The 17,082-nt window shown below is 39.4% G+C and overlaps 1 protein-coding gene and 1 long non-coding RNA gene across 2 annotated transcripts in view; one reads left to right on the forward strand and one right to left on the reverse strand.

Moving 5' to 3' along the window:
• The window catches only part of LOC149702165 (uncharacterized), a 31,574-nt gene that overhangs the window by 12,814 nt on the left and 1,678 nt on the right, over positions 1-17,082 (reverse strand). The gene's annotated exons all lie outside the window — the stretch shown is intronic.
• LOC149702166 (uncharacterized) lies at positions 4,965-6,095 on the forward strand. Its single transcript, XM_089865752.1, has 4 exons — positions 4,965-5,090; positions 5,158-5,381; positions 5,440-5,714; positions 5,789-6,095. The coding sequence occupies exons 1-4, from the start codon at positions 4,997-4,999 to the stop codon at positions 6,009-6,011; spliced, it is 816 nt and encodes a 271-aa protein (XP_089721878.1). The 5' UTR covers positions 4,965-4,996; the 3' UTR covers positions 6,012-6,095.

The raw sequence follows: 17,082 nt of genomic DNA on the forward strand, positions 1-17,082 counted from the left end.
GGGAATCCTTTGAGCAAAAGTCTGTGGCGTCTTCAGTCAAATTTATTCCAGGCTTTTTTCGCTCCCAAAACTAAATCCGGAGGAACCACCCCAAATGACGCAGTCGGCCGGCCTTTATCCGAATTCGACCACGCGAAATGTTCACCCCCCCCCACCCACACACCCTCATCCGCCATATATATTTATATTATTCCATATGTAGAGCCTGTAGGTTGTATCTGCATATACACTGGAATTGTTCAAATTAAATTTTATGGCTTTAAATTGTAATAAGTTTTAAATTTGCTCGCTAACCAACTCGAAGGAGCCCATGAAAAACCCTAGCCAATTCTAGTCAGCTCTAACCAGCCCTAGTTAGTTTTAGTCGGCCCTGACCAACTCTACGCAACTTTAGCCAACTCTATCGAACTTTAGGCAAATTTGGAGTTGCGACATTCTGGCTCTGAATGGGATTAGAGGAGAAATGGAATATTTAGTGGTTGGTCGTTTCTTGGCATACGCTATCTTCATCTCGAATTGGCACAAAGCGTCCGCTTGCCTGGAAAACTAATCGTTCTTATTGAAACCGCGATAAAGGATAAATTATTCCTATATCTTCATCTCGCAGCCCTTCCCCCCCCCCTCGACACATCCCGTCCGCCATTGGCATTCGAAGACGCGTCACGAACAAAATGGCTATATGAGAGGAAGGCTTGAATAGATGATGGGGTTCGAGCATATGCCTACTCCGTACACAAATCACATGGTAGCTAGCGGAATAATTACGCGAACCCGTATAGTTCTGTCGTAAATCGACCTTCTCTCAAATCAAAGACCAATTTACTATATGGTAATTACCAGCCCAAACATTCCACCTTAATCACGAATAATATTGTAATTGGAAATGCATGGAGGAACGAGGCAAAGAACTAATATTTTAACCTTCCCCCTTCCACCATGCATGCGCCTGTACCTTTAAACAGTGATCAGTTCTGAAATTAAAATAACCTCCACCGTGGAATCTTTTAGCATCAACAAATAACTTTAACAGATATCCTGTCCCCTATAGGGTTTACGCGACCCACAAAGTTAAACTTTAATCACGAACTGTAATTTGCTGGACTTGACTATATAATACCGTTCAACAATTATAAGGCTCGCCTTGATCCTCGAGAGAATTGAAATAACGTCTTTCCTCGGACACTTCCGTGCCATAGAGCTAGCGCGTGGGTTCAAAGTCCGCCTGCCTGCGGGGAGTTGGTTGGTTCCAGCTGCAGCGCGATATCCAATTTAGCGCGAGGAACCTTGCTTCGTTACCAGTCGATCAAAGCGTACGCGTCCCGAGTGAGAATCCACGGACCCGAAAAGAGATAACACCGCGCGCGAGACATTGATTTCCTCGACAGACATCTTCGATACCGCGTGATACGTATTCTTATACCAAGCAGCTAACACGTGCAGTCGGTATACTAAATGAAAGGTGAACCAAATACCCCGTAGATGCGTATACATTGTCAGGAGACGCGTACCAGATCCCGCTTGGTGCATTAAGTACGAGAAGATAGCTATAGGCAGGCGGCAGTCATCCACTCGAGTAGCGGACCTTATTTGGACTCCGATGGAAAAGACAATCTCAATTACGGGACATTGGGACTCTCTGACAGGGTAGTTCGGATCTCCAAAGACATTTAGGTCCAAGAAAATCAATGATAACTTCTCTGTTGCGCTCTCATTTCTTAACACATTTTTTTTTTATCCCAATCACTCTGTACTGTAATAACTTCTGAAAAGGATCTAGCTCATCACGGTCTTATCAATAATGGAAAAGCTAACGTAATATCATCAAAGCTTAGCGTTAATTATTAAAATATCATATATGAAAACATGTAGCGGATGAAAGAATCGTGTTATGATTAGACATAAGGGGGGAGTGAAAACAAAGGTACGAGTGACGTAGTTGCCCTCAAAAATCGCCTCTTGAAACGAATTAGAGAATTTAGGATTTACGAAAGCAAGGTTATCTCGGCGTTTTAATTTTAATTTAATATCGGAAGAGGCGAGCGCTTTTGATGTGTCGCGCTATAAGACGCCGCGTAGGTTGTCGATTGAATTAGAATTCGAGTAAGCGTACATTTTCCCTTTCAAGATTCGCCTTTAATTTCCTTTGAAGTGTAAGCGTAGAAATACATACATGTCGGGGCCGGACTAGCTTTAAAGACATACGCGACGTCCTTATTAGCTCAAAGGGATGAAATTCTTCCGTCCTAATTCCGCGCGCGCGCCCAGGTACGAGCTGACATATTAAATTCCGGAAAATCCATGAATATTAATTATTACTTTTCTTGAGAGAGATTTCGCTCTCTCTCTCTCTCTCCCTCCCACCCTCACTGCTCCAAATATTATGTATATAACAAAGAGATTTGTTCTCGAAAGGAGTAGATACAGAATGGCGTTTAGTTCGATCAAGTTCACTTCCGGTACAAATATGTATACTTCCCGAAAAAGTAACAGTAATTCCGGTAAAAATTAGTTTACTTCCGGAAAAAGTAATACCATTTCCGATAAAAATTGGTTTACTTCCGGGAAAAGTAATACCATTTCCGATAAAAATTGGTTTACTTCCGGGAAAAGTAATACCACTTCCGGTGAAACATAGTCTAGTTCCATTACGAATATGTCTACTTCCGGTATACAAAACCCATTTACGGTTTGAAAAATATTTTGTACGTGAATTCCTTACATGGTAACGTAAAATTAGAAATAATTAAAATAAAATGAGAAGAAAGCCGGTTGGGAATATTTCTTGTCAGAAATTAGAGATGGTGGTCGTCACGCTAGTCCGATTCCTGTCTTTAGTTAAGTCTGTTGTCATTTATAAACGCGCCTTAAATAAACAGAGTACGCGCCTTATTTGCAAATATACGGAGATTTAGAAACTCCCGCCGACGGCAGCAAATTCTTTCAAGCTTGAATTGAAATTAAAATGGAAAGGAGTTTCTAGCTCCCCGTCCACAAGTAGAAAGGTTCAGCTATCGGTAATAGTAATAGGCCTTCCCTTTTAAGCTACGTCGAAAACTCATTTCGAACAGCGCCTAGCTTCTTAAACTGGCAAGCAGCAGTGACGGGACACCCCGCTAAGAAGGAATTAACAAATGGAAATATTTCCCTAATATTCTTAGATGGCAAATCGTCTTGTGCCTTTTAATTAAACTCGCTCGTTGTTAATGGGTTGAATTTCATAACGAATATTCGAGTCTCGAGAAAGGATAGTTTTACACCATCGTAATATTGCCAGTATTACGAATTGGGGTTTGTAAAAATAGATCAACAACAGTTACATAGGGATACCCGGCCCAGAGTTGATATGCCTAAGGCGGAGAATGCAGCATCCCAAAGAGTGCCTGGTTCGGAAGAAGAGAGATATAAAAGGAAGGAAGTGAATATGATGGGGAAACAGGAAAGAACCATTTGACTGCAGTTACGTATCCACTTCCCCGTCCATTGAGGAATTGGACGAAGCAATGAATAATATCCTATAGTATTACGGCTTTCTTTGTGGACACCGCGTGTCCGTCTACCGAGATAGACTACTTCTAAATGAGCGATTATACAGTGACTTATATAAGCCTATTTATTGTCTGGTAGTGTGTGTGGTTTAATCCGTATTCGGGGTCCGTGTACAGATTTTTAGGAGGGGGGGGTCACGTTGGTTATGACGTCACTTAGTCTGCCGTTTCCCCCTCGATTATCATGGCGGCGCGTTGTTCCGGTTGAAAGCTAAAACGCTGACTCATAGCCCACGCAAATTATTTTGCAAAGTCACTCAACATTTTAAAACAATATAAAAAGATTTTCAAGTTCATTAAATTTACATTGGTTTGTCCATTCGATAAATACGTCTTGTTTTTTATCCAATATCTTAATTTCTGCCGCCATTCTTAAAGAGATTTTGATTAATGATTCTCTTTGTCACTCGGGGCGAAAATGAAAACGAACCCAAATCAATACGTGACCGTGCACTTGTTCGATTGAAAGGTTTTTGTTATTGAATATTTATATGGTAAACAACATTTCAAATATACGTCTCTACTAAATCTGACATAAATAAGTCATTTTTAAATGTATCGTTAACCGATACTAAATGTTTTCGACAGGTAACGCGATAAGAACGTAAACATAACATATCATTGGATATTGTCTCTTTGTTTTCGCTATGTCTGTCAGTCACGAACTTTCAAATCCGATTATTAATGCAGTAAGAGTTACATGAACTAAAATTTCAGTGCTGGTACGGATTTTATCGAGACAGGCTGCATGCGAAATGGAATCCCTCAGAATCGGGTATTTGGAGGTTAGTACGTCGTTATTGATAACACGGGATAGATCATATTTTGTTAATTATATTACAAATACTAATCATTACAGAAATCCAATATGGTGCCAACCGTGGAGAAATTCTACAAAGAATATAAATCGTACATTAAGAGAGTTTCGAATAAATCGTAGGTTTTAAACTTGGCGTAGGTCAAAGGTTACTCCGGTATAAATTCACCTTTTACGTTGTTTGAATAGAGTGGAGTTTATTGAAGTTTCGGATCCGTTAAAGGAGCCCATTAACGGAACTTTAGACGTGGTAAATTTGGTAATATTATCATATAGAATAGGTTTGAAAGGTAAGAAGCGATATTCGTACGTGTAGGATATCTATTTGACCACGATTCCGTTGGAGAAACTCGATTTATTCTGGCCAACTCATCGAGGTTGTATGATTGACCAAGGAGAATCGGCTTTGATATCCGCTAACCCCGCCCCTTTTCTACATGAAAATTGGACAATCATTCTTGTAGAAAAGAAGGTAATAATAGACAGCCCTTAAATACCCTCTTTTAAAAAAGGAAAACCAAGCCCCTCAATGAATATATAAAATTAAAATTAAAATTAATCGCCGCAGTTTTTGGTATCGATTGCTATGATTTTATTGTTGGTCTCTTCGATATTTACTCTTATAAAATCAATAATGACCGCGAATTCGACGGTAAACAACGAGAAAGGATTATGTCGAAAGATGATTGACAACGCCACTTTCTTCGCTTACTCTTACGTTCTAAAAAGTAACTAAACTAAAACTTAAACTGCACTAAATTTGGTCTAAAAAGTTTGAATGTTAAATTTCCGCAGGTATTCCGAACATTTCCAAATTGACATCGGAACGTCTCTTACTCGGCGGTTGGCTGTTGGCAGTTCAGATTATCAACATTTTCGTGGCGTGTAACATGAAATCGGATCTGTCGCGAACTGCCCATCGAACCATCGATAATTTCCAGGATTTTTTTAATGAAAACGTTAACACCAAACTGGTCTTCGTTTCGGGCACCACGGAGAAGGAATACGCCACCAATATGGTAAGGTCGGAGGGATAAAGGTGACCCCACAAAAGTTCTAAATTCTTTCTAATTACAGAAAGAATACGGGAGCTTATTGGAAAGCGGTCGAATTTTGGAATTGAACGGTTACATGGACGTTCTTCTGGAAGGAGACCAGTTTGAAAAATTATTCGACAAATCGAGTGTTTGGTTGATGTACACGACGGGTCTTAAAATGCTGGCGAACACCGCCCTGGAAGGACTCCCCAAATCCAACCTTTACGTCGGAAGAGAAAGAATGCGGATGAATATCAACGTGGCACCCGTCAGAAAGAATATCAGTCAAACATTATCGGAGATAATTAGCATAGGGTATAGTATACGTTAATTAAAACGAATTAAGTCTTATATTAATTAAATTTTCACCATGGCTTTTACACGGTCAGAAACATCATCATTTTCGAAAGTAAATCTTTCGGATTTCTTGTCATCGAACAAGAAATTCGATTTTTATGGCACTCCTGGGAAGCTCCCAATCAGGATTTGTTCAAAGCGGCCGTCACAACCGATCTGACCTTAGCTTTCATCGTATTAGGCCTTGGATATTTCATATCCTTTATTTCTCTATTAATCGATGTTGTTCGTAATATTGTCAAGCCTTCGCGCTGATCCCCCTTAATTCTAACTAATAAAACTTAACTACTATAAAAGTAATTTAAGTAAATTTGTGTGGTTATCAAAATAAAGAATGTTCAGTATCTTTCCAACAAGGAATAAAAAAAACTCTGCTTTTAGAAAACTTAATATCCACGAGATTGTAACGTTAGAGAAGCCTTAACATCGCTTAAAGAAGAAAAGTTGGGCCAGCTAGCAGTTGGACGCATTAAGCATAGGTCCCCTAACCGCTTAACTCGGGTAATTTCGCCCCTCATAGAATCACTCCAACCCCAACCAATCAAATGGTGCCCGCCAAATTTAAACGAAGTAGCTCAACCGTCGTCTGCTTATACTTTTCATCCCAGCCATGCATTAATTGGTCTATTATACCAGCGGTGATAACGATATTTTGAAATTGACAATATTAATTACTAAATGGTGGCAATGGACAAAACGTCATAAGGAAAGTAAGGGGCGAGCCACTCGCTATCCACGACGTCACCACGGTAAAACTAAGGAGTTTCACTCCACTTCGTTACTATTTTACTCGGACGCGTACTCGGTGTTATAAAGCTCGTCATCAGGGTTGCTCGACACGCTATCTTCGGACGGGGGTCCTCCAAAAAAAAAAAGCCGCGTAACCTATAGGATAGCTGGTCCTGGTGGCCAGGGGAACAATGAATGAATTCACTATGGCCATCACCTTCTTCTTTCCTCGGCACAAAGTGCGTGGGAGGGGGGGACAGAGAAGAGGCTCTAATGACGCTCCATCTATCTGGGACTCGGCATCCCTCGGCACGCGCGCGTCCAGCCAAATAGAGCGATCTAAGCCTCGACCTAAATCGCCTTTTAGCCCTATAGAACCCATGGCGCGCCTGCCTGACACCCAACCGGCACTCTGATAAGAGAAAAAGAGGACATTCTTGATTTTGATGGCATTAAACTGCACGCTATACCAAGCAAAATAGAGTAGGGAATCTTAACGGTGACGCCATGATAACTTAAAGGCGAGCCTCATTCATTTGTACCAGTTAAATTCCAGGGGTCGCCTCTATAATTTTTGTTTATTGTACCCAAGCAAAACACCAATGCAGATATATAGATATTAATTTGCGCAAACCAATGGGCAGGCATTGACACGTAATGACACACGTCTTAGACAATGGCATCCTGCAATGTTTCTAGCTGGAAATGTAATTTTCCAGTCTTTAACTAATGACATTCCTTGGGAAACCTTAAGGGAACGTCGAGACGTATAGATAAAACAATTGGAAATTGTCGGCCTTAAATTTATTAGCCAATTGTCGAGTTTCGCTTCTATCGACACTCGCTCGGGACACACACTGACCCGGCGAGTAATTTATGGTATTGGATAATAAGACAACGCCATCGGGATGCACGATGAATGGTCGATCCGATTCGAGTCTCTACACACAACAATGTACATCCCGAGAGCCGCCAACAACCTATAGTCTTAACTAAGGATACGCGCGGTTCTAAATGGACTAGGATGGACCACTTCGAAGCCGATACCTTTCGCCTGGACCAGAGTTAAACTATTTAAGGTCAATGTAGGTTTGCGAGATAGTTTTCAATCGAAACGGTCTAACTGGGTGAAAACAATCGATAAACGAAGGTTGGTGCCGTCCCATTATTCTTAGAGGTTGACAGTGACGAACACTCGTCTCTCTAATCTCGTTTCCCGAAGCTTAAAGCAAGCGCCCATCGACAACTCCCAAAAAAACTTTACTTCTTACAATAAAAAAAGGTTACTGGACATGGACTTTCACAATCAGGATGAATTAAACATCTAACAATCTTGGATGGAACCCATTCAATATTAAAACAAAAAAAAACTGGTTTAGGGATCCCTTACAAGTCTGCAAGAGATTTTTCGTATTTTACTTTGTTGAAAAATTCTCCGTAAGATGTAGACTGCGAGTCAATTTGGGAGATGCATGGAAATGAACTTAAATCTGGTTTCTCTTTCTTTCTTTCTTTCTTTCGGTTTATATAACGTATGACGTAATCACGGGATGGGTTGGGGGGGGGGGGCTATAATTACACGGTCAAGTTGCGGTGATTCATTTCCAAGGCGCTGGACTCACCCCTTTAGTCCCGCAGCCAGCAGCGACAATTTAAAGTGATAAAAAACGAATTAGACTCAGTTTCCAAGTAATTCTTTCTTTCCAAAAGAAGGCTCAAGTATTAGAAGAAAAGCAGTTAAATTTTTGCAATTCGGCCATTATTTTAATCCCCCCTCCCTATCTCGCCCCCTCCCCGGGTCTTCATTCATTCGTCTCAATGCAATAACGCCGTATATCACCTCTATTTTAAATTAATAAATCGAATTATTTCAAGGGCTTCTTACGAAACATAAGTCAATTCAGGTATAACGAAATATTAAAAGAAATAGTACTAATTTCAAATTTGGTAAAATATATCTAACTTTACTCTGTTCTATTGGCAAATAAAAAGTATTTATGAGGCTGGAGTTACGACATTTTATCACCGGGGAATTTGTCCTTCCCTTGAAGTGTCTTTAATTGGCATTTAGCTCTTTTTACTTCTACCCTAAAAAAGACGATATTGCTCGAGTATAAGTACTACCTTTGCTTTAGACTTTAGAGAGAGAGAGAGATAGATAAAAAAAGAATTACTTGGAAAGACGGTGGTGCTACCAAATGTATAATTATTTCCCCATTAAAAAGATCCAACTCCGAGACAGAATGTCGCCAACGGAAAGGAACCCCGTCCAAGCATCTTTTATCATGGCAGCGAGTTCGAAAATTGGTTTCGATTTAGGATTATTTCTACTATAATCTAGTGGTTCCCCCCCCCCCTACGGTACTGTACTGAGCAGTGAAGTCACGATTTCAAGGTTGTATTATATTATTTTAAACTAGAGGTCTAGTTACTGTACTGATGGTCATGGTCTTACTTATGGAACATAAACTTATGTTTTTCCCTTACTATAGTTAAGTAAGTCTACTCTACATCATCATTTATGCAACAAAAACCGTAACCATATTTTAATTTTCTACGGAGAGTCGAATTTTTTTTTAGCGAAAGTCATTAAGAATGTAATTACAGTTTTGAAATATTATAAAAGCGCAGACGAGGATAAAAAACCATTAAACGAGCAAAAAACTGCTACTTGTCTTCTTCTTTTTCTTGGGGGAAAATTATTACAAATTACGCCATACTTGAAAAGTGGTTGCTACAAAATCAAAATGACTCTTAACTCCTTTTTTTTACGATGTAACCGAGCCCCCCGGGGGGGGGGGGTTGGAAGTCGGGAGTTGATTCTCGCTTCATTAATAATAATATTACATTAATATAAAAGGGAGGTGGCCAATGGTCCGTGTCGTCAGATACCGCTTTTGATATGTCCAATCAAAATTAAGCTCTCCGTCAGACCATCGAGCTATGGGCAGTGATGGGCGCGCTCCTTAAAGCTCCGCTCACTAGGAGTATTTTGAGAGATGAGTAGATAGTTTTTTTCTACATGTGAGAGGAGCGTGAGAGGAGAGGGGTAAAATTTCATAATGAAACGGAGTTGGAGATGAGAGTGCTATTTTTTGGAGTTCCAAGAGATGAGTTGCGACGAGTCCAAATGTTTGAGAACTCCTGGAGTTGAGTTGAAGATGAGCGCCAAATATTTAAAACCAGAATAGGTGAGCTCTTGTGAGCGGTATTTCTTTTGTACACCCGAGATATGAGATTTTCCTTTGCTACAATTATTAATGGCTCAATGAGTTGAGTTTAACGTGAGCTGCTATTATTTGCAACTGCATGAAATGATTAACGGGGGAACAGAAATTTTTTGGAGCTCCAAGAGATGAAATTTTGCTGAGCAGCAATATTTGGAGCTCTCAGAGATGAGGTTTTGGTGAGCAGCAATTATTCGGAGCTCCAAGAGATGAGTTTGTGGCGAGTAAAAATAAATTTGGAGCTCCAAGAAATGATTTTTTTGTGAGTGGCAATGACTTGGAACTCCGAAAGATGGGTCTTTGGTGAGGGAACTATTTTGCGGCTTCAAGAGATGAGGTTTAGGTGAGTGTCCCTGTAAATGGAACTCCAGATTCCTATGAGTACTGAACAGGCCCCCTCAAAAATATATCCTGCCCCCTCAAATAAGATTTCGGTTTTCCCCTAAATGCCCCTTCAAAAATTTCCAATGCCCCCTTATCAAATTAACTTTGCCCCTGTAATGAATATTTTCATTTTGGTACACAAATATTAAAACTATTTAGAATGTATATCAACATATTTTAGACTTTATTGTCTCTACCTGTGTATATTCCTGATACACTTGGATTTTTTTACTTGATATATCCCTGATTCATTTGTATGTTTTAAATTCACTTTTGATATGTATCCCATGCTGATACACTGGAATTTTTAGCTTTTTGTTGTTATCCTTGATATATATCGCTGGTTTTGTCATCCAGGACCAAAATATTATGTCGGACGTTTTGGAAAAAGTGTACGGGATTTCGAAATCCAATTTGATTTCTTCGGATTCCGTTTGATTTCGTTCATTTTTCGGAATTCGATAAAATCCAATGAATTTCATCGAATTTTGAGATTTTCCCGTGATTCCGTCGGATTTTGCTATTTTTCCCGTGATTTTGACGGATTTTGCGATATTTCCCGTGATTTCGACGGATTTTGCGATATTTCCCTTGATTTCGTTGGATTTTGCGGTTTTTACGTGATTTCCTCGGATTTTGAGATTTTCCCCTTGATTTCGTCGGATTTTGTGATTTCTTTGGTTTTTGGATTTCGTGAATTTTGTAATGGATTTCACGATTTCTTTACTGATTTTGTGATTTCGCTTCTGATTTCGTGATTTTTATGTTGATTTCGTGATTTTTATGTTGATTTCGTGATTTCTTTGTTGATTTCGTGATTTTTATGTTGATTTCGTGATTTCTTTGTTGATTTTGTGTTTTTTATCCTGATTTTATGATTTCTTTAATGATTTTGTGATTTCGTTGCTGATTTCGGATTTTTTATTTGATTTCGAAATCAGCATTGATTTCGGATTTCTTAAGTTGGATTTCACGGGTAGCGTACGGGATTTCATGAATGACCCACCCCTCGGGATACAGACTTACATTTGACGCGAGGTAAGCTTTTCCTGCCCAACTCGCGTATTTTCACTTTAACGACGAGCTATGTCACATGAAAGAAAGTGAAACTTAATTTCCCTAGCCTACGAAAAAGATCTGACTAGAAGTTTAGATTTAGAATTGTTTATTAACAATTTATTTTTTATACTTTTTAAAAAAGTTTGATTTTCAAATGTTAAATGAGTGTCAATAATGAAATATTGCGGAAATATTTATTGTCTGATATTTTGATATTATGTTATTCTATAAAAAAATTCCATTTGCCATGCCCCCTCACAGAAAGATACTGCCCCCTCTGCGTAACTTTTCTGGCTACGGGCCTGCATAAATGAGATGAGATGAATGGTGGTACATAGAGAATTTCATAAATGAGATACAACAGGCGGTTATACTGTTCGAAATTTTTAATTGAGAAGAGTACCAACACGATTACAATTTTAAAATGAGATGAGATGAGCTTTGAAAAGAGCTCATTAATATGAGCTTTGACAATGAGTCGAGCGGTAAAATATATGAAGAACGCCAGAAATAAATGAAAAGAAAAAAAAGAAGCCTTAAAATTTTAATGAGATGATATTTGGTATTGAATTGAGAGCGAAATATGAGATGAGCGTCATAAGCTATTGAGTTCACAAAAACCATAAAGAGAGGTGAGCTTCGAGTATTGAAAAAACCAGTTGAAATGAGATGAGAGGAAACCCATAAATTCCTTGTGGAAATGTGCCCAATAATTGAGAGCTGACGGACTTGGCTTATGGAAGAGCGGAGAGCACTGTGAGCTCGCCATATTTTTTTGTGTCAGTGTGAGGCGAGAGCTTTTGGTGCCATTTATTTACTAGAGTAATTGAGCAGAGAGCAGCGCCATCTTGGAGAACACGCACAAATTATTTTATGAGAGGAGAGGCTATGACAAATATATTGTAAAAGAAAGCGGAGAAGAGTAGCTACTCTTTTTCCCAAAACCAAAAGTGAGCGAGAGCTGAGAGCTCCTACTCTATGAGTAAATACTCGTGAGCGTGAGCGTGAGAAAATGAAAAATCGGGAAAATGCCCATCACTGGCTATGGGAAGGACTCAACTCAACCCGTCTTAAATTTAGATTCAATATTTTAATCGTGAAACAGGGATAATTAGCGCGTTGCGACGAGGTACTGTAGTGTATTATTCTCCTAAAGTTTAGTAGTTTTCCCACTACACTTTTAAACTATAAGATAGCCTATCTTTGAAATGAAAAAATAAGTAAGTACACTACACGTACGTTAAATGGCAAATAATTTTCGGGTTATTCGTACTTTAAATTTAGGAAGGGGTCGATAAAATAATAATTATCGAGAAAAGATAATTTGGAGGTTCGATAGACCTTGAAGTGAATTTGAAATAAAAAGGCCCACGTCCTATCTGGTGCGCGGCCGAGAGTTAAATTTTACGACCTAGTCACGACTTTGAAATATTCCATCGGTTCGGCGCGATGGTTGCTGATGACTCAAAATTGGAGGCCCATCACCAAATTGCGACCATTTTTAAGGATCTTTTCCAAAATCATTTCGAAGTTCGTGATAAGGATTTTTTTCATTTAATATTTATTTCTAAGTCAATTTATTTAAATATCTCTGACTGAAAAATATTTCTAAATTATATTTTTCTTATTTTCTATTTTCCATAGTGTATGGGCACCCAATATTATTGGTAATTGTTTAAAACGCCATCCGCTTTATTTACACACGGACATTAATAAATTAAATTAAGAGACGCAAATTAAAAATACCTCGTAAATAACTTACTAAGACATCTGCATTTTTAAAAACACTAGATTAATACCAGATTAAGAATTACTTATTAAAAGGCAACGGAAACTAACTCCGATTGATTCGTCTCCGCTACACACAAGGCATATACTACTAATCCCAAAGTGCAATTAAATATATCGTAATAGAACTAGCTGCGGAACTTGCACTCGTGTCCATTGGGCAAAAGAAACCCAAAAATTTGTATTAATTTCGGAGTTTGAGAGTCAATTGGTTGTTGAAACCCCTACACAGCTTTCGCATAAAATAATAGCGTAGAAAAAAACCGTTGAATTAAAAATAGTAGATGACTTATTAAGTTGATTAAAAATTTGCAATTTAAAATTCATCATTTTGCCGAAGACGGTATACCATCACCGTGGTGGTACTCTCCCACCCGACCCGAGTCCCGAAAATAGCTCGAAGCCAAGTTGTTACAAGCCGGCCCATGCACTCACTCACTCACTATCTTTCGCTATTCAAAGGAACAACGAACTATCAAAATTTAAGGTTTTAATCAGGGGGAGATTGGTTCCGAGTATGGCTGGGTTTCGCTATCCCTTTGATGGAAAATTCTTAAAAGCGCATTGGAAATGTAAATTAAGCATTTCCGAGGAAGTCGAGCTCGTTACAAAAGAGGATGAGATACTAATTTATTATTTACGAACTGGGAGATCTCTCTCTGTCCTATACGCCGCCTCCGTGTACTTGTACTTGCGCGTCTAAAGGCAGACAAGCAAGGCTCTTCTTATACCTACCTTGACTAAGGCTAAAATGTACGCAAAAAGCTTGTCATAGCCCAAGAAATCGCGCGCATACTTTTGGTATAATGACAAATATACCAACTATACTATAGGAAAATAACTTACTAAATTCTCCGATTTGGTTTTAACTTTCTTTTAGCAAATTAAGTATGCGAGCTAATGCACCTTTAAATCGAGAACAGAGAATCTTAGCATGCATTCACCTTTCAAAGTTAGAGCGAGTTAGCTAGGAGTCCGCGTGGAATTTCTCCTTAGACCATTTCAACCGAACTCCAACGCTACTAAGACAAGCACCCTCTCCCTATAATCCAGCGAATTTATTAAGTAACTAAACAATAAGGTCTGGGAGGAAGCGGAATGGAGAAGCGTATGCTGGGGGAACTTATTTCCTTTAATCTAGTAGCCACTTTCATCTTCTCTCTATCCTAAGAGAGATAGCGTTGCGTTCGTCTACTCTATATGTATGAGATGGGGTGAGCCCCAGCCCGGAAATCAAGCCAGGAACTAAGGAGGAGGGGAGCAGAGAAAATGGGGGGAGGGAATCGCAAGCCCCACTAACTAATGTACAATGTGTAAGCAATCATTTCCACTATAGAAAGAAAAAGATTCGCTTGCCAAATTTGCATTGCAAACTTTAAAACTCGCAATGTTAAAGATATATCATCAGCTAGTCTAGTACGTGTTGAAAGGGTTGAATTTTCATGTTCCTTGCTAGCTGACATTTAAAGGTTTTCTTTGAGTATCTCTACTAATCAAAGGATACTACACGATTCTAAAAGCGATATCCCGTATGTTTCAATGGCTTTTTAATTCGTTAGTTAATTGAGTATTTGCAACTTTAATTAATTAGGGTAGGAGGAGAAATTTAAAAGGGGGGAAGAAGAAAAAAATAAATGATTGGATATTAATCAGAAATTACGATAATGGGAAAACCGATTGAAAACCCTTTTAACAAACTCGTTAGCGCCGCCAGTGAAGCCCAATCGCCATCTCTAGCATCTCTCTCTCTCTCTCTCTCTCTTCATTTTCTCCGACCAAGGAATTAATTTCTTAGAACAAAAAGGTCCTAACTCGAATGGGAAAATGAATTTGGTGGAAAACTATATATTTATTTATTTATTTATTCCTAGTGAACATTTTGATTCTCAATTCAACCTGAATTTAAAAATTCTGGTATGTATGAAAATGTTGGATTCGCAAAGCAAATTAAAGTACAAAACTTTCCCTCCTAGACAGAGCGGGCAGTTAAATTTAAGTCCATTTGAGACAGAAGAACCCTTTTTAAAAATACGCCAGCCCATTCAAGTTCTAAACTAAAACTAAAACTTTAATAATTCGCTAATGTTTTAATTGCATTCCCATGTTCGTAAAAAAAGGCACCGGTAATAATTCCCGCCGAACCATCTGGCGATAAGCTCAAAAATAGAAAGGTTTATGGCAGCAAACTTTGGATTAAACATTGCATATATCCATCCCTCAACCATTGGGGCAACGAAACACTATATCTCGCTGCAGTGACCCAATTTTTTCTTTCCATTACTACTATTTTATTATCTAGTGGAGAGTTATCCTCGATAGTAGATTAGTTTTGCTTGGTAAAATTAATTCGCCTTTGATATAATTGCGTACTTTGGCGAGGAGTAGTTCGCTCCGATGAGCTTGGCGGAAGGGGCCCCCAATCGCTTCGGGGGGGGGTCGGTTGTACAAATTGTATTCTGTAGCAGTTGGAAGTGTTTACTCGCCGTTACACCCTCGCCCCAAAAGCGCGCGTGTTAAAGGCTAGGCTGGGGCACTCTCGGCCCCCGCGTTCGGCTCTTAATTGCGAAGTTGAGAAATTACGTTTTCCGTTTCAAAAAACCCAGCAGAGACTCTGTACGGGTTCGCCCGAGCGAACCAACTTATTCGCTTATTTGATTCGAGTTATAAACAGAATGTCGTATCTCGAATAAACACCGAATTTTCATTCGCAGCGCCCAAACGTTTCTCGGGGATCTTCTTACTTTGTTTGGTATTTTCTTTTCAAAATCTATTTTCACGCGGGACTGACGCGTGAAATACCAAACAAATTAAGTATCCTTGCAAAGGGAAGTGTTAATGCTAAACTTCGCAGTACCAGAGTTAGTTATAACAACACTCCTAAGACCAAAGTGGTAATGAACAGCGGGGATTGGGATGGTACAATTAAATCGCCCCTCCGTTAAAGTTTCGTATTTTGCTGTAAGTCCAAGCATTATAAGGCAGGAAAATAGGACTATAACATAGTCCAAGCATTGCAACGTATCTCTTATAGAACCAGAATTACCAGTACCCAAAATTATGTAGAGAAGGTTCAAATGAATCTTGGAGCAGGAATTTTATGTTATGGCAAACTTGTATTATTCGAGTTACAATATGTTGGCATTATAAGGGTGGGTGCTGGTGTATAGATAGAGGGTGCTGGCGCATTAGGGAACGTTGGTTGAGGGGCAAGGGGCAGGAGGAGGGTTATAGCCGGGCTATTGGCTGCTAACTGCAATCCGAAAGCATCTTTTCCGCAATTTTGATGACGACACCGAAATTCCATTAACGCGCCTCGAAACACTCGTTTCAGGTCGGCTTTTTCCTTAAGGGCTTTTGTCTATCCCTATCCAGTATCCTACTTACTACGCGTCTAGGTGTTTAGATTGGGCCCCAAATATCATCGCCCTTCACGCCAAAACCTGAAGACCGAGTACTCCCAAGCCAACGCGTATTTCAATCCCAAACAATCCTCGGAGATGCCCAGCAGCCCAAAAATGTGAAATCATGAAGAACTAGCAATTATAATAAGATCTTTCTATGTTATCCCTGGAATTTTGTTTCATACTCAATTCCCGGAATTTTCCAGGTGTTTTACAACTCGTGACGCGTGGTAAGCCTCAACCCTAGTGTTACTAAAACCACAAACACGTCGCTAGTCCCCGGCCCTTAACTGTTTATTTCAAAATAAGTGATTAGAGTGACGGCAATATCTCAGCTGCAGGGATCAAGAGTGTTCACCTTAAGGAATGCGGGGCCCTGGCCGAGGCCCCTTCGTTGAAAGACGCGGCAGCCCGAATCTGGCAAGCTATAGATAGGGTATCTTGTATTTTAACCGGCTTCCCAGGGAGGGCGCCACCCTGACTACACGCGCCAGATTTACTCTAAAACGTCATCGGAATTTTAAAAGGGACTATAGCTACTTGAAATCGAAATATCACCATCAAAAAATCAGAGGAACGCGGGCTATCTCCGCAAATAAATTTCCAAAAATCTCTTAATAGACATTAAGTAGGCCTATAGGGAAGGTTGTCACGTGACCTGTGGGGTCCTCTACGCTGCCAGAAATAGGACTAAAAATGGTCTATAATAAATTGCGCCTTAGCTGTGTCTAATTTCTA

Source organism: Phalangium opilio, unplaced genomic scaffold, assembly GCF_054372755.1.
Source record: "Phalangium opilio isolate 3A_F unplaced genomic scaffold, DU_Popi_V2 ptg000017l_1, whole genome shotgun sequence".
In the NCBI taxonomy this organism is placed as follows: Eukaryota; Metazoa; Arthropoda; class Arachnida; order Opiliones; family Phalangiidae; genus Phalangium; species Phalangium opilio.